This window comes from Rhinolophus ferrumequinum, chromosome 27, assembly GCF_004115265.2.
Source record: "Rhinolophus ferrumequinum isolate MPI-CBG mRhiFer1 chromosome 27, mRhiFer1_v1.p, whole genome shotgun sequence".
NCBI classification, from domain to species: Eukaryota; Metazoa; Chordata; class Mammalia; order Chiroptera; family Rhinolophidae; genus Rhinolophus; species Rhinolophus ferrumequinum.
The window spans coordinates 5,026,705-5,049,911 of NC_046310.1; the positions used below are offsets into that span (position 1 = coordinate 5,026,705).

Consider the following 23,207-nt stretch of genomic DNA (forward strand, 5'->3'; position numbering starts at 1 on the left):
CCGCCCCTTCCGCATCAGCTACGCGTGCGGCGCAGTTTGGGAAGAGTGTCGTTGCTTCTTCGATGGCTAGAGCGTCCTCCCGCGCTCTGTTGCGCTGCGGGGGGGGCTGGGGGAGCGGCGCTCGGAGGCTGTCGGGAAGTTGGCGGGTGACGTGAGGTTGACGTGCTCAGCGGCGGGTTTGCCGAGATCAGTGGCCGGCGGCCGCGGGTGCCCGGGGCGGCCAGAGTCCCAAGTGGAGCGGGGCGGTGTGTGGCCGGGGCCATGACGGGCAATGCCGGGGAGTGGTGCCTCATGGAAAGCGACCCCGGGGTCTTCACCGAGCTCATTAAAGGATTCGGTGAGCGCCAAGGGGACCGTCATGGGCCGGGGGATCACGGAGGAGGCCCTGGCTCGGTTAGGAGGGGGGTTCCCTGCGGCCACCGCCGCCCCGCGTCGGCAGGCAGGCGACTCCAGAGACCTGGAGGGACTCGGGGAGCGGGAAATGCAGGGCTCCCACCTCCCTTCCCGCCCCGGACGATCGCGTTTCCGCTGTGATTGTGAGAGCCACACCACGCGGGCAGGATCCCGTGCGTGTGTGTGTGTGTGTGTGTGTGTGTGTGTGTGTGCGCGCGCGCGCCCGGCCGCAGTTTCAGGATTCGGCGCTCAGTTATTCGCTTAACTGACTTGAGTCCTCGTGTCCCCCCTCCGCCCCTAATCCCTTCAGCATCGGTCTTTCCCTTTGCACCGCCGCTTCTCTGCGGAGCGCTCTCCGTGCCGGGCAGGTGTGCCCAGGTGCAGGTGTCAGGCCGTCAGCCCTGCAGGAGACGCTAGGGTGTGCCTTCTCCAGGCTGGGGTGTCTAAGGCCCCAGCCGCCCGGGAACCCGAGATTCTCGTTATTCAAAGCGGAGCACCTTGAGTGTGAGGAGCTCTGGGGACGTCCACGCACGCAGGCTGCGTGGGACCCACGGGCCACTTCGCTAGTTCTGCTCATTTTTGTCTTCCGGTGAAGTGCGGTTTCTTGAGCCAGCGCTGCAGTCGAGAGGCCATATGCTTTCCTCATAATGTCTTTCGGCTGTATTGTTCGCCATCCTAAATAATCATCACCTTGCACTTCTTATCCTTGTCCCTTTCCCTCGGGCTCCCAGCCTCTGTTTTGTGCAGTAAGTGTATCTGTTACATTTCCTCAAGGATTATTGATGGTAGTTACTATGTTAAAACTTGTACTCCTGACAAAAAGTAAACGTTGATACAGGTAGTGTCTGTGGTACGTAGCTGAATATTTGGAGTACGACTTACCAAGCGTTATATTGTTTACCTACGACTATATCTCAGGCACGCTGTTAAGATTTGGGAATTGTTACTGTGAATAAACCCTGACTGCTGTGCTAGAGAACTGACAAACGATAATTTGGTGTATTGATTGCTATGTTAAAGGATATACAGGATGGTACACGAACACAGGCAGTGGGAGAGCACCGGCAGAAGCAAGGACGAGCAGCAGTGATGTGAGAGCATGTGGCTTAAGGAACAGCTCGTAAAGTGACCAAAACGTAACGCGACAGACTGGAGGAGTGTTTGAGTGGGAAGCTGAAAGCTAAACTGAGGCCGGATTGTGTGCCATGTTGTATATGAGTAGTTTGGATTGTCCTGTGGTCACTGGGGACTGAACTGCCAAAAGATATTTGAATGCTGACATGACGTTTTTATAGTTAAAAAGGGTTTACGATGTGTAGTGTGCACAGTGGATTGGAATGAAGTGAGAAGCCAGAAGTATTACAGTGGCTGAAGTCTGAAATGATTGGCTTGACATAAAGTCGTGGGTTAGAGAGAGGAGGTAGATTCAGTCGTTTTGCTGTATTTAAATCCACTGGACTGCTGCTAACTGGATGCAAGGAAAAACGTGAAAATGACTCCGTGGATTCTAGCCTGGGTGGCTTGTGAAGTACAAGAGAACAAACTTGATGAACAAGAAAATGGGTCCAGTTTTGGACATACACTAAAGTCATGCATAATAGAGTGATGTGTAAATACACCTTTTGCACCTAAACAAATGAAAGTGAAGCAATAGCTGTTAATGGGTTGGTTCCATTAGAAGAAGAACTTTGCAAAAAGTTACATGATGGTAGTTATACATCATCATCAGATGCTTCAGAGAGAAAATAAGTTCATTCCAACCATTCCCATTTTATTTTTCTCATCCAGTTCATGGATTTAAAAAACTTATGGAAATTCATTTTTTCAAAAGTGAAACATCTTATTGGATTCTGAATGCTATTTTAAATTTATTTGAAAAGTTTCTTCATTGGAGGAGAATTATTTGTGGATTCAGTGAGTATATAAATACACATTTTGGTGGACCGTAATGTCCTGGTAAAAGCAAAGTTCTTATTAAATTAAGAAACTGATGGAGCAGAACTATACTTTTAATTGGTATGGTACCTACCTAATTCATAAGTGTACCAAAACTCTGATAGTCTACCAATTAAAAATAGAAGCTGTGGGTTGGCTGGGTAGCTCAGTTAGTTAGAGCGTGCTGTTGATAATACCCAGGTTGCCGGTTCCATCCCCACTCGGGCCTCTGTGAGCTATGCCCTCCTTTAAAACAAACAAACAAACAAACAAAAAAATCTGAATTTTTGCTTCCAGCCAAGATGGAGTAAAAAGGACTGGGTTTCCTTACCTTTTCCTACAACAAATCGATGACTCCAGCATTCACTTTAAGAAAGTGGAAAAAGAAGAGCAAATTAAACCTAAAATAAGAAGATGAAATAATAAAGATCACAGTTGAAATCAAACAGAAAAGAGAAAAATAGTGGAGAAAATGAAACCAAAAGTCGGTTTCTCAAAGATCAGTAAAATGGGTTTACCTCTAGCCAGACTGATCAGAAAAAGGACAAGAGACACAAACAATATCAGGAATAAGAGAGATGATGTCACTACAGGTTCCACAGATATCAAAAGAGTAATAAGGGAATAGTCTAAACATCTATATGCCAATACATTTGACAGTTAGTGGAAATATACAAATTCCTTTAAAGACACAAATTACCAAACCTCACTCAAGAAGTAACTAGTATAGCCTTACATTTATTAAAGAAATTGAATTATAATTTAAAGTCTTTTCACAGAGACAACTCTAGCCACTGGTAAATTCTATTCAATATTTAAGGGATAGGTAATGCCAATTCTACACAACTTTTCCCCAAAAATTGGAGAAGGAATACTTCCTTCTCCAATTACTCTTCTACCAGTTACTCTCCTTTACTCTATGAGGGCCAGCGTTATCCTCATATTCAAGCAAGACAAAAACATTACAAGAAAAGGAAATTGCAGTCCTATAGCTATCATCAACCTAGATGCAAAAGTTCTGAACAAAATTTTAGCAAATCAAATCCAGTAATATATTAAATGGACACTGTGTCATGACTGAATGGGGTTTATACCTTAAATTTAGGGTTGGTTTAACATTCGAGATTCAATATAATTGACCATATTAACAAACTAAAGAAGAAAAAGCATGCAGTTATCTCAATAGGTATAAAAAACATTGGACAGTGTCCAGCATTTGCTAAGAATAATGAAGTGTTAGATTTTACCCTGCTTGCCAGCTAACGAGTTCGCCTGCCACTGGTTTATGGATGCTGGCAGACAAGTTGTCCTTTAGAGAGGAGGGCTTGAATTCCTTGTGGCACAAAAGGCAGCAGGCAGGAGATTCACATTTGTCTTGGTTCCCGTGTCCTCCAGTTCATGGCAGTGGAGAGGGGACCCAGGTGGCTGCTGTACACGCGAGTCTGTCATAGCTGAGGGACTCTGAACTTGACGAGCTCCCAATTTTATGTGAGTAAAGAGGCTGCTGGCAAGCCTGCGATTTCGTGGGCAGCACATAGTCTTCCCTCTGCCAGAGACAGACACTCTCTCCCCAGCCCATTTACTAACATCCTTGAAAAGGTGGTTCCGAACCAATCTGGGAATTCCTCTCAGGAGACAGACAGAAAAAGGAGCAGCCCATTGAGGACGGCCTGGCAACAAAAGCCATGCTTTCCACACCAAACATGCCATGCCTTCAGCCAGTCTGATGGATCTGCTTTACAGGGCTGTTTGTACCAGGCCGCTTTCATCTCTCTCGTGCTTACCTTAAAAAGCCAGGTGGCTTTCCCCCTTAACTTTTTGTTCTGACCTTGCTCCTCTTGGTTTAAGGCTGACCCAGGTACGGCGGGTGTGTTACTGACCGCACAGAGGCCACCTGGGCCCCCGCAGGAAGTGAGCAGGGTCCCGTCATCATCCCCCACGGCTCTGGCCAGCGAGCTGAGGCAGGTGGGGAGGACTTGGGCCAGCCCCGTGTTTTCTTAACACGAACGATGAGACCTGTAAAGGCAGCGCTGAGGCCGGAACCCAGGTCTCTTGAATCATTGCTTGTTTCTCTTTCCACTGTGCCATGTATTTACTGGACATTGAATGTACACTCGGGCATCATTAGATATTGAGCGGGTATAAGGAGAGATGCTAAGAGTTGAGTACATACCGTGTTTTCCTTGAACAAAGAGATGAGTATGTATTTAACATCTGGTTATTTAAACAGTGTCACCACTTGAAATTCCACCCGTGCAAAAGATTGTGGGGCACTTTTATCCTGTGGACTTTTGTGGTTTGGTTATGATATGGTACAGTGTTTTAACATCTGGCCTTTTTACGATTGATTTCCAATAGCAGGAACCACTGTCAGCACGGGCATAAGTGCCCTTTTGTGCCCTTGCCTGCACTCCTAGATACAGCTGCACGTTTACAAGGTTTTTTGCCCAAGTTACTATGTGTTTATGTCTAGCAACCTAGCAACAACATCAGGTTGTTTCTAGGTCTTCTCTATTACAAACTATGTAGTACCTCTCCTTGTACACATATCTCTAATAGCAGAGTGGGTGGGGCACTTCATAAATATTTGCTGAACAGCCAACTGAGTCGTGGAACGGTGTGCATGCCCAAAGTCACACAGTTGGTTCACCCAACTTTTTTCTTTCTTTTTAAAATTTTTTTTTATTGGGGAACAGTGTGTTTCTCCAGGGCTCAGCAGCTCCAAGTCGTCATCCTTCAATATAGCCATGGAGGGCGCAGCTCAGCTCCAAGTCCAGTCACTATTTTCAATCTTTAGTTTCAGGGGGCACAGCCCACCATCCCATGTGGGAATTGAACCGGCAACCTTGCTTTTGAGAGCTTGCCCTCTAACCAACTGAGCCAATCCAGCCGCCCCTCCAGAAGCCCAGAGGCAACTTGCTGTCCTCAATCCAGTTGTGGAGGGCGCAGCTCACTGGCCCATGTGGGAATCGAACCAGCAACACCGTTGTTCAGAGCTCTCGCTCTAGCGAACTGAGCTATCTGGCCGCTGGACTTTTTTCTTTTTTAACCATTGGTTTCTGCAGGTGGTCTGCAGGCTTCTCTAGTTCTCACTTGAAAATAATCTGGAATATTAGAAAGTGCCCAGACGTTGGAACCAGACGTGGGTTTTAATTAGTTTTTTGGCATGTACTAGCTCTAGTGAATTTAAGCAAGCCACTTAGCATCCGAACCCTGTTCCATGTAATACTTGCCTTACTGGGATTAAAGAAAATGCTTTTAAAGCACTTCACATGTAGAAGGCACTAGTAAATGTAGCTTTTTTTTGCATTGTGATAATATAGCTAACATTTAGTGAACACTTAGAGCGTGCCAGGCACTGTATTAAATGTAGCTCATGCATAATAAATTATGTCACTTATTCCTTATAACAACTCTGTAAGTGTGGGGAACGGAGAGGTTAAATGGTCATGCAGCTAGTAAACAGAGGAGCCAGGGTTCACACCCTGGCAGTTTGGAGGACACGCTCTTAACCAACACACAATTGCTGTGACGCGTCCTACGGGAGACACTTACTGGTGTCTCAGCCTTGGCTGCTGACATTTTGGGCCAGATAAGTCTTTGTTGTCGGGTTCTGTCCCTTGTAGGATGTTTAGCATCTCTGGCCTCTACCCACTAGAGCCACACCCCACTGCCCCCCAGGGGGACAATAGTGACAATAAAAATGTCTCCAGATATTGTGTAATGTTCTCTGGGGTCGGTTGGGGGCGAAGCAAAAAACTCCCCTAGGTTGAGAACCAGTGTCCTAGAGGAAGAGCATGTTTGGGGGTAGTTGAAAATAAAAAATAGGGATTTAGGAAAAAGTTCAGAGTAAGTATGTGATACAAAAGTCACTGTTAAGTGGTAGTTACTTAATACCATTTAAAAAAAGTGCAATAAGAGAAAAAGAGGGCTGAGCGCAGAGCTGGGGAAGCTTAGCAGTTGAATAAAAATAGTGGCTGAAAAAAGAGCCAGAGATTGATAAAAACCAAGAAGGAGCAGTCATGGGCTGGCGTTTCAGTGAAAAACTTTTGAAACTTTTTAAAATTATAAAAGCAATAAATTCCCATCGTAAATACTTAGAAAATAGTAAAGAAAACAATAGGATTTGGTTCTGAACTTTTACCATTTTAATTTGTCCTGTCTTATTGCTCCTAAATATGCATTTCTTTTAGTTAATATTTAAAGGTAAAGGTATGTATTTTGTATTCTGAAGAAAGGATTTCTTATTTTAGGTTGCCGAGGAGCCCAGGTAGAAGAAATATGGAGTTTAGAGCCCGAGAATTTTGAAAAATTAAAGTAAGTATAATTTTAGTTGTGGTAAAAATAATGTCTATACTAAAGTGAACTTTTGTCGGTTTATTTTACTTGGATTACCGTAGGCTGAATACATTACATCCTTCAAGTCTTTTTTCAGTCCTGGCAAGATAGGTATTATTATTCTCATTTTATAATCACAAACCTGAGACTCATAAATAAGTAATTTACAAGGGATTAAAAACTATGTCCCTGTGATTCCATATCAACAAAGTACTGACTGGTTGATTTTTTACAGCATTCACTTACTGATCAATAGGATTAGAACATGGAACACATTTTAACATGAAAGACATGAATAAGAGGTCAGCTACAAAAGCATATTTAATAGATAATGTGTATTAATAGTGAAACAGAACTTGTCTGTGCATTATCGTATCGCTTCTGGGGAGGTTACAGTTCAGATTCCAAATGTAGACGCCAAGGAAGTAGCTGCTTCTCCCCACCCTGACTAGAGTCACCTCTCGGAGCCTCTCCTTACCGCCCCCAAGCCTCACCCTGTCGTGCAAATGGGGGCTAGAGGAGTTTTGACTGCCGGGAGAGTTCTTGGGATGGGGACAAAGAGTAGGCTATTCACAGGGAAACGGGGACAGTTGGGATATGGCTAATGTTCTTAATAGAAGAAGGGAGCAGTAAGAATGGGGTCGTTTGCTCCCCCTCCCACACCCCCCAAAGTGCAAGCATTTTGGATGGAATGAGAGAACAGCTCTAGCTGAGTGATCAGGGAAGGTTAATTAAAGATGCGTCACCTGAACTGTTTTTAAAGGATAGGAATGATGTTTGTTGCAAGGAAGGTAGTTGTGGAGGAGACTGGAGAGCATCTAGAGTGGCGCTTTTCTGCCTCCTGGGCAGCAACAGTTCCTGTAGAGAAGTGGATGACTTCATTACGGACCAGATGACAGCATCCACTCCTACTGTAGTTTGACGATTGTTCATGAATCCAATAATTACATGAAGGTGACTCCCTATATTTTATAATACGTATGCTATCAACCATACATCCATGAACAGCCTCAGTGAACTTTATTCGTACATACTGGAATTCAGTATGGGCTTAGCAGCTTCTAGTTTTGCTATGTTCCTTTTTTTTTTTTTTAAGTGAGGTGATACAAGGTAGAAATGAATAATCCACAGATCTGAGAACAAACCTTTCATTGTAATTCTGTTTCAACTGATGTGATTTTGAGTTTTGTTACCTTTGCCTTAGGCAACATTCTAGTGGCTAAAAAGCAATAGAAACCTTTAAAAAACTTCAAATTTACTTCATTTGCATTGTATTTGTTAAGTGGCTGACTAAACTTTAACATAGTGACAATGTGTTATAAAAGAAGCAGGGTTTAGTTTCACTAATTTGTATTTTATTTTGTAGGCCAGTTCACGGGTTGATTTTTCTTTTCAAGTGGCAGCCAGGAGAAGAACCAGCAGGCTCGGTGGTTCAGGACTCCAGACTTGACACGATATTTTTTGCTAAGCAGGTACGGTCCTTGGGTACGCTGAAGTCTCGAGAGCAGTCTTTCTGACAAACAGGACTCTTCTACCTATGTGTCCTTAATGTAGCTGTCCTCAAACTTTTTCTCTTAAGACCCCTTTACATTCTTTATAATTGTTGAGATTCCCCAAAGAATTGCATCAATTTCGAGAGGTAATAATACTGGCTTTCTTATGCAGATCATACACTCTAACTTGAGGTGTGCATGTTTGTTAAAATCATTAATCATTAATAAAATACTGAGAAAATAAATTGTCTTCTACTAATTACAGTTTGTGCACAAGGATCCAGGAAGGACAGTTTGGTAAAGCGTCTCTACACAGCATCACTGTCTAGTTACCATTTCACTGATGACAAAGCTAAGGTCCGACATAATTGCTTAAGATCATGTTGCAAGGGTACAGGGTGTGTCTGACGTCATCTGTTCAGTCCTTCAGGGAAGAATGAGGGAGTGCCCGCAATGGGCCAGATACTGTGCTGGGTGCCTGGGGAATGATACACAGTCGTGATCCCTGCCCTCACGGTGCTTAGAGTTTAGTGGAAGAGATTACTATTCATCAGTGAAATGTAAAATTACAGTGGTGATAAGGGCTGCCTAGAGTGAAATGAAAACCTAGTACGAAGTTTGAAAACAATCTCTGACGCTACCGTCAGTTCGAACACCAACTACAGAGTTCACGGACCCTCAAGACCACCTGCACGTTCTGTGATTTGCTAGAAAAACTCACAGACTTCACCAAAAGCTGTCATAGTGACAGTCATGGTCCATCCCAGGGAAAGGATACAGATTGTCCTCTCACCAGCAAGGGGGAGGTGGCGCGGGGTGGGAAGGGGCCGGGCCCCTTTAGGGACCGAACTTGACGGAAATATAATCAATCCACACAGCCGTCACATATTCAGTGTATACAATTTGATGAGTTGGGAAGGAGTTCTTTTCTATGCATTTTTAAAAAGTTACGGATTACAGAGTGGAAGTCCTTAGATCAGAGGAACGTTCGGTAATATTCTGTGCCACTGTCTTAGCATTAGCCTAGAGTTGGGTACATATTCTGTCCTTAATGTGCCGTGATTTTGGAAGAATGTGTGAATGACTGGATTTTAACATCTAACTTTCCTCCTACCAACCCATCCCCAGATAATTTCACCCGAGATAATTCTGGCCCAAGATAAGGGAGCACCAAGTCTCAACAAAGTTTGAGTGACTACCTTTGTGAAGTCTCCTTTAAACAAAAATTTTCACCAACATTTACTAAAGAACTGTGATTCTGATCAAAGAATTACTTTTTAAAAGAGCAACAATGTTGATTGGATTCTAGATCTGTTACTTTCCCTTAATTCATCAATTATGAGACAGTTTTAAGTACAAAACACTAGAAGAGAGGAATTACAGAAGTGCGGTGTATCATATTTGTTTGAGAATTGGGCGTAAAAGAGTGTTTTCTAGTAGAGAAAACAGTATTATCAAGGAGTTTTTCAAACCTACTGTAGTTAAACATGTAAGAATCTGGCGGATGTTCACTGGCCTCTGGCAACCTGAAAAGTAGCGGAGTACAGGAATTAAAGAGGGAAATAGTTGAAAATTTTCCTTCTGAAATCAGGAAGGCTATAAATAGATAACTGATCAAATTGTAAAACCGTAGTTGAATTAGCATGTTAGGGAAAGACTGCAATTAGAAAATGGTACTTAATTACAGTATAGTAACAAAATATAGCAATAGGACGAAGCTGTATTTCTTCAGTCATTTAGCAAATTTAGTTCCACTCTACAGTTGATTTTGCTGCTGTTCACTCTGGTCACCTGAGGTTCTTCCCAGCTCTGTGCTTGCGACGCTGTGTGGGTGCTGCAGGGACTGTGGGCGGAGCCCTTGTCCATAAAGAGGTTCTAATCCTGCTGGACAGGCCACGTGTGTGTACGGAAGCAGTGTGGCATGGCGGCTAAGTGTGTGAGTTCCAGAACCAGATGCCTGTGTCTACTGGCTCTGCCCTGTGGGCAGTGACTTAACCTCTTGGTACCTCAGCCTCCACAAATGGAAATGAGCAGATAATACTACTCCTTCTTCATAGGCTGTTGAGAGGACAAAAAGAATTAAAACATGTGAAATGCCTAGAAAAAAAGGACCTGGCACCTACTAAGTGCCACCTAAATGCCACCTCTTGACTAGACTGTAACGCCCACTTGATCTGTTAAATAAACACTTAACAGTTAGATGACGGCAGTATAAAGACTGTATAATTGAGTTGAAACTGTATGCGGACAGTTTGAACCCTTTTTGGGAATTCAAATGAAGGTAAAAACTATTTTAGGAGTTGTAGGATAATTTCTCGGAGAGGAGAGCCGCAGGTGAGAGAGTTGGAGCTTGGCGGGGTGCTGGAATGCGGGTCGAATTCAGACACTAGAAATGGGTTCCCGAGGAAGTGAACAGAAGGCGAGGCATCTTCTGTTGGTTTACCCAGCCTTGTTTTATGTCAGGAAAGATGGGTCTTGTTATCCTACCGGGATTGTTCTCACCGATATTCTGAGTTCATTTAACGTATTTGGTTTCCTACAATCTTCCAGTCCAGAATTTTCAGCAAATTCCTGAAACTCGGTTAGAATGGAAGTTAAACATGTTTATGCTAAGTCTGTGTGAAATAAAATGGGAAAACTATTAGCGTTCTTCATATTTTGGGGGTCACTGTCACCAGGTAAAAGCTGCACCTTTTAAACAAGTGGATGTGTTTGCTGTTGTATTTTATAGGTGATTAATAATGCGTGTGCGACCCAAGCCATAGTCAGTGTGTTACTGAACTGCACCCATCAGGACGTCCACTTAGGAGAGACCTTAGCAGAGTTTAAAGAATTTTCACAAAGCTTTGATGCAGCTGTGAGTACAGTCTAAGTATTCTTAAAATGCCCTGTTTATGATTCTTCTTATTTTAATGGGCTGCTCTGAAAACTATTTCAGATGAAAGGTTTGGCACTGAGCAATTCAGATGTGATACGACAAGTACACAACAGCTTTGCCAGGTAAAGAGACTTTATTTTACGTAAACCCTGTTTCTTTCTTTGCTTGTTTGTGTCTCATGATTTTCTTTTTCTTCACTGCAGACAGCAAATGTTTGAATTTGATGCAAAGACCTCAGCAAAAGAAGAAGATGCGTTTCACTTTGTCAGTTATGTTCCTGTTAATGGAAGACTGTATGAATTAGATGGATTAAGAGAAGGACCGATTGATTTAGGTAATCCGATTCCTCTTCCTTGTATTTCACTTTTGAGAAGGGAAAAGAGGTGGGTTTTCCCCTCTGCTTTAGCCGCAGTGCAGCCTAGATTTTGAAGGGGAAGAGGGCTGCGAGGCAGTAAATGTCAAGAAGGCTTTAAGCTCTTCAGTACTTAGGAAATCGACAGAGAGGAAGGGTGTATTGACTAGTTCAATTGGAACCTTTCTTGCTAAGAGAAAATAATTTTTAATCCATCGATGACATAATTTATTTTTTATTCTCCAGTTAACATTTAAAAACTACTTCATCTAGTGAACTGAAGTTATTCTTGTCATTTTTAACCTTCTGATAAGTGAGAGTAAGCATTTCTTATGTTGTACTAAAATATTTTCATTGAAAGTGGATCGTTCAGAATCACTTTAATTCGGTGTTGAACCATCTACAAAAATATTTTTCTTCCAAGTTGCTCTTTCAGTAGCACACTAATGTGCTGTCCTTTGTGCCAGAGGTTAGATTTGTCTTCATCCCACCCTGTTTCTAACCTTAAGCAAAAATGATAAATGGTTTTTGAGGGCGAGGGTACAATGGGTGGTTCTTACAAAGTACTGAAATGAATAGGCCCATAAGAGAATCTTAACTCCTTATTTTTATCTCATTAAGTTTTCTTTTTTTGTTGTTTAGTAGGTCCATTTTTAAGTCCAACAAAACCCGTTTTAATTTTATTGAATCTGATGTTATCTGAATGTTATCTGTTGTTCATAAAACTTTATACTTTCACATTAAAAAAAGTTATCATAGTTTCATTTTGTTTATACTTTTTGACTGTAGAACCAATGATTTTTTTTTAATCTAACACAGATTTACATCTTATCTCTATATTTACAAATATTTATTTTTCTATGTCTCTTACAGAAAATGAATAGACTATTTCTTCAGTTCTGTAGAAGTTGATTTTGTCTAGTTTAGTAATTGATCTAATCTCTGCATTTTCTCTGTTGGCTCTGTCCGGTCAGCCATTCATTCATTAGAACCATCAAATATAAAGGAAGTAAGAGAGGAAAGAGAACAGCCAGTTTTACTGTACAGCTGGTGGCTGTGCTAAAACTTACGGTGAAAAAGAAGATTAAAGCAACTGGATAAAATTGGTTTTGCTTTATGTGTAGATTTCAGTTTTTTATTCTATAGTTACGGTAGTGGGGAGTCTTCCAGATAAGGACTAAATCCTTATTTTGCCACTAACGTGGCTGCTGGTTTTTCTTAGTGGTCAGTTTTGTCATCTGTAAAAGGAAGGTAGTTATCCTTATTTCTCAGAGTTGTGAGTTTTAATGATAGAACTCCCTAATTCATTGCCTTCTCAAACATTTGTTCAGTACTTGCTAAGTGACAAAATAACGTGGCAGAGTAAATTAGGGTGTGCTCTTTCCCCATGTTATTACTCAGAAAATAAGAATTGAAGCTGAACATACCAGTGCTAAAAGGATTTTTACCATCCTGAATTTTCTAAAATGTGTATATAAAAAGAGATTTTTGACCAAACTTTTGAAGTGATGTCAATGTTGACTGTATTTGCTTTCAATGCTTTCACGTTTTTTTCTAGGTGCGTGCAATCAGGATGACTGGATTGGCGCAGTGAGGCCAGTCATTGAGAAAAGGATCCAGAAGTAAGTTCTCAGCTTGTTTCACGGGCACAATGCTCTGGCTCTTAAACACTTTTAAAATCTTTTATTTCATTTTCATTCTACCAATGCTTATTGAACATCTGCTTTTGATCGGGTCGTTGTGTTCAGGAAATGTATTTCAGGAAATCTCTAAATTGTACAAAGTAAGAGGTCATCTCATTTTTATAGAAGTTAAACATGCAGACCTCCACTAAGTTAGATATTTTGTACAGTTACTTTGTAGAGCTTTGTTTCTGAGCATCTATTATTTTATTAAACTTTTTAAGGTAATTATATTCACATTCAGTTATAAAAAAAAATACAGAGGTCCTGCATACCCCTTACCCTACAGTGGTAACAGTGTTTCAGTCAGGGTATCGGCCTTGATGCTGTCAAGATACCTGATAATTCCGTCGCCACAAGGATTCCTCATGTGGCCCTTTTAGAGACACACAGGGCACCCTGCCATCCCTTCTGCCCCATCTTTCATGCCTAGTTCTATAATTTTTGTCATTTACAGAATGTTACATAAATTGAATCGTAGAGTATGTTACCTTTTTGGATTGGCTTCTTTCACTCAGCATAATTCTGGAGATTTTTCTAGGTTGTGAAGTACGTCAGTCGTTCATTCTTCTTTTCTGTCGATGGGTAATAGTCTGTGGTGTGGATATACCTTTTTTTAGCCCATTTCCCCTATTGAAGGACATTTGGATTATTTCCAGTTTGAGCCTATCATGAATAAAGCTGCAATAGACATTTAGGTACAGATTTTTGTGTGAACATAAGTTTTAATTTCTTTGGGATAAATGCCCAGGGGTACCATTGCTGAGTCGTATGGTAAATGCATGTTTAATTGTTTAAGAAACTAGTAAACTCTTTTCCAGAGTGACTGTACCATTTTACATTCCCACTAGCAATGTGTGAGTAATCCAGTTTCTCCACATTATTGCTAGCGTTTGGTTTTGTCACTTTTTCATTTTCACCATTGTGATACATGGGTAGTGATATTTCATTGTAATTTTAATCCTCATTTCTCTAATGACTAATGATGTTGAAAATCTTTTCATGCCTTTTGCCTGTTTTGTAATTGGATTTTTTTGTTTTTTGAATGTGGAACCTTGAAGTTCTTCACAGATCCTAGATGCTGCTAGTCCCTAATCAGACACATTGCCTGCAGATATTCTCTTCCAGTCTGTAGCCCATTTGTTCATCCTCCCAACTGGTCTTCTGCAGAGCAGAAGCTCTTAATCCCAATGCAGTCCAACCATTTATCAAACTTTCCCACCAGGAATTGTATTTGTAGTGTCAAATCTAAGAATTCTTTGCCTAGCCTTAGATCCAAAGATTTTTCTACTGTCTTTTTTTCTAAAGGGTTTATAGTTAAATATTTTACATTTAAGTCTGTGACTTATTTTGTTAATTTTTATATATGGTGTGAAGTTAAGCCAAGGTTCATTTTATTTTATTTTATTTTATTGCCTCTGAATGTCCAACTGCTCTGCACCCTTTGTGGAAAGGCTGTCCTCCCTCACTGAGTCGGTCCTGCACCCGTGCGAAAAGCCTGCTGGGCATCTTCGTGTGGGTCCGTTTCTGGGTTCACTGTTCCGTTCCATTGATCTCGCGATCTGCCCTTTGTGAGACTATGCAATCCTGATCACTGGAGCTGCAGGTCTTCCCATTAGGCAGACCGATGCCTCCGACTTCATGCCTTTCCTTCAAAATGGTTGTAGCTATTGCGACGTGGTGTAAAGTATCTGATGAAAACACTCTCACAAGAAATTGATCCAAAGACAGTAAAGATGTCTAAGGTCTAAAAACAATTGTTTTAGCTCTACTAGTTGCCCTGCCTTCCCACATATACATTTGAGTATAATCTTGTCTATAGCTACAAAAATTCTTGCTGGGGTTTGATAGAAATTGTGTCAAACATTTACCTCCATTTGAGGAGAACTGGCATTGTACGATGTCGAGCCTTCCAATCCGTGAACCACAGGATCTCTCTCCATTCACTTGGATCTCCCAGCGAATCATGAGTAATCACAGTCGATTACCTTAATTGTAATAGTGTTACAGTTCCTCATTACCTTACAAACTTCATGTTTTTTTTTTTTCTTTTTAGGTACAGTGAAGGTGAAATTCGATTTAACTTAATGGCCATTGTGTCTGACAGAAAAATGATATATGAACAGAAGATAGCAGAGTTACAAAGACAGCTTGCTGAGGTTTGTGGCATGGTTTTAAGTGAACAGTTCGTAGTTATTCTCAGGGAAAGTATTTGCTTTTCTTTCTCTCCTTCTTTCCCTTCCTTGCTTTTTTAAAAAAAATATATAGATTTAATCTAGTGTCCTGAGCGATGTTGAAGAAAATATATTCTGGAGTTAGGCTCCCTAGATTCAGCCCTGGCTTTGCCATTTAGTGGATGCATGAATTTGACTATATTTCTTTGTGCTTCAGTCTCTTCATTTGAAATGAGGATAGTAGTGTTTACCTTACAAGGTTTTTGTGAGATTAAGCGAGATAATATATGTTAAACCACTTTAAACAGTGACAAATAGTAAACACTAAGTTAGCAATTAACTGTTTACTGTAATTTCGTTACATAATTAAGCAAGTTAGAATATATTTCTCACAGAATTAATTGGGTACATTCAGATTCACCTATGTTCTTTACTAGTCTTTATGACTGATGATCTTTCTATAGGAAATATGACTAGAGAAGAGGATTAGTAATAGACCCAAAGACTTTTTTTACATTTCTTTGATCACATTTTCTTAAGAGTATATTTAAGTAATTTTACAGCTGAACCAAGGATTATAGCAATACAGTATATTACACTGTAGATTGTTTTTAGGTGAACATATGTATTATTATAGAACGTAGAAATATGGAAGGTACTGCCTACAGCTTTTATCCTTTAATATTACAGTTATTAGGCTGGTATTTGTCACCATATTAAGGGTAAAATTGGAAAAGAATTGTACTATGTTTATCAATTTGAAATATCCTTGACTTAAATCTCTGTTACTAGGGTGTGTTATTTTTTTCTTTCCCCTAAGGAGGAACCCATGGATACAGATCAGGGTAATATGTTAAGTGCTATTCAGTCAGAGGTTGCCAAAAATCAGATGCTTATTGAAGAAGAAGTACAGAAATTAAAAAGATACAAGGTATTTTTTTCATTTGCTCCTTTAAGGTTTTAATGTACAGTTGTGTATTTTGACATGAAGGTATGTTGAATGCTTGATTGTTTTTCTCCCATTATTGACTAGTTTTCAGAATAATGAGTTGATTCTCTGGCACCCTACAAAGGTAACCAGTGAGGTTCCTTTGTCATTTTTTTTTTGAGTTCACTGCAGTTGTTGATGCTCCAGTTATCCCACCTTTGGCCATTAGGAGGCGCTGCAAGCCGTCTCCTGAGTCTTTCTGACATGACTCTTCATCTCTGGTAGCTTCCAATTGCTTTCTAGATGATAAGATGTTTCGGAACCCATGTGTACATTTTCTGCTTCAGACTCAGAATCAGCCATTTTTTCGAGAAGCCTGAGTCTTGCTGGTGGGAAGTGGTGAGCCCAGGGTGTACAGTGATGCTGAGCAGTCACTACTTCCCAAGCCTGTCAGAATTATGAAATGGCCACTAAGAAATATATTTTTGTCTGTTTCTTGTTTTATTTTTGAAGAGAAAATTCAATGTGAATTCATGTTAATACTTAATTGTAGGTTAAAGGGCATTTGCATCTTTTTAGCTGAAAACACTGGTTCCTAGCAATAGTAACATAATTACTTATTTGCTTTATGCTACATAGGTATAGCACATGTATGTATAATTAATATTTATATGCCTTATGCTATATGTAGAATGCATGTGCACATATGTGTGTGTGTGTATGTATAAAAAAGATTCAGAATAACAATACCAGCATTGTTAATAACAACTGAAAGGTTTCTTAATTTTTTCCATTTTAAATGAACAATCCAATTACTGTGTTTTTAAAGTCACCTGAAAAAAATTTCTCATGGTGTGGTTCTCTTACCAATGTGATACACAAATGAGTTTGTTTTATTCTGCTTTCCAATTGAGGTTAAAGTTTTTTTTTTTAATTATGCCAAACATTTGTATAATTCAGAGTCCAATATAAAGCAAGCCTATCTTTAATAATGTCATTCTCCTTCACTTGCAGTCTGTCTCTGATAAGCTTTCCTCAGAGAGAGCGCAAAGAGTGAAGGGAACTTTGAATTTTGTATGGCTTGGAAATGGTACTTATGTCATTTGTCATGTGTGTAGAAAAAGCGTTGTTATTTAAAGCTCAGTGGAAGGCAAGGAGTGTCCTTTTTCTTGTCGTTGCTCACTGCAGTGCTTTGCATCACACTTAACAGCCACCAATGATTGTAAAGTAAAATAATGGACCTTGGACTAGCAGGATTTCTTCAGGTGGAAGTGGCAGGGGCTGGCTCCAGAGTATTCCAGGCAGGGAAAAGGGAGCCAAGTTCAAGGAGACAAGAAAGTAAGGGATGAAAGTTTGAATATTTACCTTTCATTTTTATGTGATATAAAAAAACAACTACCTGTCGTTTATATACTCTTATGCAGGGTTATTACCTAATTAACTAATTTTTAATATTTGCCTAAAATAAAACACAAACTAGGTTTTCAGAATCTTTCCCTGATATATTGTTTAAGAATCATTTGGTCAGAAAAAGATAAAATGATCCTCATTCTGATATGAAATGAACATGTGTTAAGATTTTGTTTGATTTCTTAATGAATTGAAGGAATCTGGAAAATGTCACAACTAGTTCAAATGAGAAATCAAAGCAGCTCAAATTTATATGAAGTAAAGGAATGTTGAAATGAATTCACAAAAGACGGAAACTGGTTTCTTTGTGTGTGGGAGAAGGGGACGATCTCTTCCAGACAAAACATCACATAGCTCAATGGCAGTAAAAGGCTGGAATCACGTAACTTGGGAGGTTGAGCTCTAGACAACGCCCAGTTTTCCATTAAAACACATTTCTCCCTCTACAGTCTACCCCCTTAGGATAAAAAACAATTTAAAGAAAGATTATTCTTGATCACAAAATAAAGCTGGTCTCAATAGGCTATTCCTGATTATAGTTCTAGTAAGTAGTGAAAGTGCCAATTTATCCTGTGGGTTGTAAATTCGCTTTCCTACGCAAGTTCCATTTTCATAAATAATCTTAGACTAGACTTTGAAAAGCCTTTGTCATCTGCTGAGCCCAGAGTACTAGGAAGCCATACCCAAGACACTCTGCACATGTATTATATTAGTCTTTATTCTCAGTACGAACTGAATCTCATTATTTCATTTTTTTTTTCTTTTGAGAATGGGGGTTTTCTTCCATTTCTATTTTGAATTGGATGCAAAATTAAAATGTCAGAAACTTGGTGGAAATGTAGTTAGTGTGGTTTGATGTTTGCTTTTTTTCAGATTGAAAACATCAGAAGGAAGCATAATTACCTGCCCTTCATCATGGAGTTATTAAAGACATTAGCCGAACACCAGCAGTTAATACCGCTGGTAGAAAAGGTAAGGCTTTCTTGGTGAGTCCGTAAGTGGCATTTAGATTCCCCCAAACAGACTGTTTTCTGGCTTGAGTAGTAAAATTGGTTGAAGCTTTTTTATTTTTATGTGTTTGCTTTTACCTGTATGTTTCATATTCTAGATGAGCGTTAGTTTAGTCCAATACTGCTTTAGTCTTCAAGGATCCCGTGTCACAACTCAGGTTGTGTTGTGTTAGAATAACATCGAAAACATTTTCTTTTCTGTAAAAACAAATTTTAATGTTAACAATTGATAGATTTTTTTTTCTTATTTAACAAAAATTTGAATAATCATAGAATTTAGAGCTAGGTGGATACTGAAGGGAGAAAAAAATGTAGCCAAGACTAAGAAATAGGTTTTCTTATTGCTAAGCTAGTGTTCTTTCCACTGAGGGAAAACTAACATAGGTTAGTGAAAAATTCTAAGATATTTTTTCCTTTGACATGAGGCACTTAAAATAGTTGTTGGATGAATGAAAAGCATTTAGATTAGATTGTTTTTAAGTTTATACTATAAATCAGTGTTTCTGAAAGTGACCATTGCTGGATTCACTTTAAAATACATGTTACCTGGCCCCTCCGTAGTAATTCTGTTATGGGGGAAGGAATATTTAATAAGCCCCTCCCCCCAGTTCTAATGCAGTTGGTCTGTGTACCCCATTCTGAGAAACACTTTGAGAGAACACTGCTAGGCAAACAAAATTTTGGACAATTAATTGAAAGAATACATAGTAGGTATATTTTTCTCATTAATTTTAAAGTTTATGAAGCAAAGATACATTTCAACCCAGCTGTTTCATATCATCATGTACTCCAAATAATATGAAATGTGAGTTAATGTTTCGTGTATACCTTATTACCTGGATCCTGAAATGTGTGCTGCAACTTTTACTATTAAATATGAAAAAATTATTGCACAACACCGCTAAATCTTCTCTTTTGCATATAGGTTTTTTATTCATGTATCTTAGGGGATTAGACAGGAAACTGATTCTTAAAATTTTAGATTAACAGTTAGGGTCCTGTGATCCTCAAAATTGCTCCATTAACAGAGTAGCTATGGTGTTCTTTGTACAAAACACTACAACATATTTCTGTACTAAAAACAGTAAACAAAATAATGTAGACTGTTGTGCTACATCATATATATTAGATATTATGTACAGATAAATATTAGGGACCAGTCAAATGTTATTAGAGAAATTTTAAATGTATATATGTACATTTTGCTTTAAAATTGGTCTGTGAATTTTTTTGCAAATTAGGAAAAGGACAATTCTTGTTTGCTTTTAATGACATTATGTCCGCAGACTTTGAAAAAAGCCTGGAGAACAACAGCTTTGGCTTCTGTTAGAAATGTACTTCCTTAGCTTGTATTATTTTGGACACAAGGTGGCAGTATCTGAACGCCCAGTGTTAGGGGGACGCCCATCAACCTGTCCGTGTGTTTGCATCTGTGCTAGCTTCTGCCTCTTTCTCCAGAGTGTTCCTTGATTGTTAATATTGCACATTTAATATTGCGATACGTTTATTTCTTGTATATGTGCGATATTTGGCATCTCCCTAGATTCTAAAGGGAATTCAGATTGATTATTTGGTTAAAATTTTTGAAATGCTTTAATTATTCATCGTTTATCTAGCTGCAGCTATATTCCAGGCTCTCTGTTAATGTCTGTAGCCATGAATAAGGCACGTCTTCTCTCTGAAGCAACTCATGATACAGTCGGGAAAATGATAAATAAGCTACTATAGTACTGTGATATTAGGTTAAACTCATTGATTCAAATATGCAGAAACATAGGATTTTTCTTAAACTCCATTTTAATGAGAAGTAGGCACATGTCAATATGTTGTTTTGAAGTCTTTATGAATGAGTATGACTTTATGGAATGGATAATGGTGTATTTTAAAATAATTATTTTATAGTAATACATTTCAACTTCAGATAAGAAAGAACTACAAACCAAACATGATTTTTTTTTGTGGAGGCCAGAGTGTAACTATGCATTAATAATTGTCCAGGAATAGTCTGTTGCAAACTCTAGAAATCTTACAAACAATGCATTTTAAGCCTTTTAGCTTAAGAATACCCTCTTACATTTTCTTTTAATATGATCTAGAACAGACTTTCAAGATTTTATAGCTTACTATCTTTAATTTCTAGGCAAAGGAAAAACAGAATGCAAAGAAGGCACAGGAAACCAAATGAAGATGCTTTGGGATATGTTCACACTTCTGCTTCTGCACTTATTTTCATGGAAACATTAAGTTTGAAGAACTTTGAGCAACACCCTCTTGACTCTGCACGTTTGGCAGCAGTACCCGTCTGTCTCGTCTGTAATGCATGGACTCATACACCTTCCCTACTGCATCATGTGCATGTAGTGCCTATTAAATAAAAGGATGCTAAGAGTGCCTGCCCAACGCCATTGTGTGACATTGGATCTGAGGATATAGAAGTACCGTAATGAACCTAGAAAATGCACAAATGATATTCTCTATCTCTAATTGTTACAATTAATCTTTCGATCTCGTAGCTCAGTTAAATGCTTAAAATGTATAAATGTCAGATCTTGATTAAACTGGATCTCTTGTTTCTTTCCATCATGATCTAATGAAAAAAAAATCAGTGTTTCTGTGTTTGATAGCTAAATATTTTGAGGATTTTAAAACTGAATTTTATCCCTCATACCAATTATTTGAAAAAGTATGATTTTAATGAAAAGCATTTGAAAAGGACAAAAGTACAGTTTCTAGTGATTTTCACTGCTGCCAGTAGAAAAAGTAATAAACATCCCAATTTTATTTTCACAAACTTTCTTGAAGTGTTTGGGGTTATTTATTTATTGTAGAATTGTCTCAGGAAGGTATATTATTTTCAAAGCAAAATTTCAGGCAAAGAACACATCTTAAAGATTTTGGGTGTTACTCTCAGTTTTTTAAGCTGGTAAGCTGTATCTTTGTAAAAAATGAGGTGTTTGACAATTCAGGGTTATCTGCTTTTTAAAAAAAGGATGGTAATGGTGGAGGATCCTTACATGCCAATTTGAACAAAATTAGTCCTGTCCAGTAGTTTCTAAGAGCCATATACAGTTTGCCCACAGTGGAGTTTTTTTCATTGCTTTAGGGAATTGCTTTGTTTTTTATTTTATACAAATAATATTGTATTCTTGCTCCTAATCTTTTCCAAGTTAAATTTTAAAGGAAGTTTTATTAAACTTTTTATAAAGGAAATCCTTTTTTTTTTTTTAGGCACGTTTCTAAAATTGGTACATGACTTTTTAACATTGTATTATGGAAAAGTTTAAACATATGTAGGGAGACTGTGTACCCATCTATCTTCAAACACATGAATTTTTTTTTAAGGATTGTCTTTAAGCTTACTTCATTGTGGTATTACATAATGTCAGAAAACCTGGTCGGAAATTGAATAGAAAAATTAATGAATTATTTTTCATATATAATTTCAGGTGAAGGTAATACAGAAGAACTTTTAGTTCTTCATTTGTTTGTGGGTAAGTATATCTTGTTCTGGGTATGATAGTAATTATGGAGTGTTTTCAAAGCCGTGATACAATTTTAAAAATTGGTTTCGTAAGAATTATTTTATCTTGATCCCATTCATTTATTTCAATTTATGTATCCTCTTTTATGGAGGCTTAAATTTTTTAAAGCAGTTCAGGGAGTATTGTAGTAAGGAGTATCTAGCAATTAAGATCGTGACACTGGCATAAGTCAGTGTTCTAGAAGAGAGAGCGTGAAAACAAATACACAGTTCTGTGGTCACTTGATTTTTGACAAAGGTAGCAAAGCAATCCAACAGAGAAAGTCTTTTCAACAAATGGCACTAAAACAGAGAAGCATCCATGTGAGAAAAAATGAATCATGACCCCCCCACCTCACAAAAATGAATTTGAGATGGATCATAGACCTAAATGTAATCACTAGAGCTTTTTATGGGAAAACATGGGTGAGTATCTTTGTGACTTGATGGCAGCAAAGGTTTCTTAGGTCGCAGAAGGCAATACATATAAACGATCCAAAATTAGTGTTCATCACAATTTAAAACTTGATATTGAAAGATGCTTTTCACAAGAGTCACTAGGATCATATGACATTTAAAAATAGCTATAAAACGAATGTGTAAGTGGATGTAAGGATTTGTTTGATTCCTTGTTAATCTAATTCTAATAAAATTCCTTGATAAGAATTTCCGTAGCTTAAGAATGGTTATCTTCTTTGATGGTTGCAAATGCAGTGGGACCCTTCGTGATACTTTCTGCCAGTGAATAAAGAAGTACGAATTGTCCTTACTGGGTCCTAACTCACGATGCCTGCGGGTAGAGAGAATGGGGGAATAAAGAGCAATCGAGAAATATATGTATAAATGTTAGCTATGTGGAAAGTTAAAAAAAGGATTTAAAAGAAAGTCTCCTTTGGTCATTTCAGTTTTGCCCTTTTAAATACTCATTTAATGGTTGATTGGGCAGGCAAAGGCCTTTCCATTCGGTCTTATGCCTCTTCAAATAGCCAGCCAATTCTAAGGGATATGCTTCTGTTACTATAAACAAAGAAAGCTTGCCAGCAACTGTGTGGTCCTGGCTAGTCTCACCTCATATGTTTAGTTCCCAAGACAGC

At 38.9% G+C, this 23,207-nt stretch overlaps 1 protein-coding gene across 2 annotated transcripts; it reads left to right on the forward strand.

Annotated features, from left to right (window-relative positions):
• The first annotated feature begins 85 nt into the window (after window positions 1-85).
• On the forward strand, window positions 86-22,728 carry UCHL5 (ubiquitin C-terminal hydrolase L5). Of its 2 annotated transcripts, none has more exons than XM_033099822.1 (11): window positions 86-337; window positions 6,582-6,645; window positions 8,033-8,138; window positions 10,891-11,016; window positions 11,098-11,159; window positions 11,241-11,371; window positions 12,948-13,011; window positions 15,128-15,230; window positions 16,066-16,176; window positions 18,457-18,555; window positions 20,734-22,728. In XM_033099822.1, exons 1-11 carry the CDS (start codon window positions 262-264, stop codon window positions 20,776-20,778), a joined length of 987 nt encoding a protein of 328 aa, XP_032955713.1. In that variant the 5' UTR covers window positions 86-261; the 3' UTR covers window positions 20,779-22,728. The 2 variants fall into 2 exon arrangements, with proteins under 2 accessions (XP_032955713.1, XP_032955714.1); XM_033099823.1 differs by having other exon boundaries at window positions 87-337; window positions 16,069-16,176; window positions 20,734-22,727.
• The last annotated feature ends 479 nt before the right edge of the window (window positions 22,729-23,207 follow it).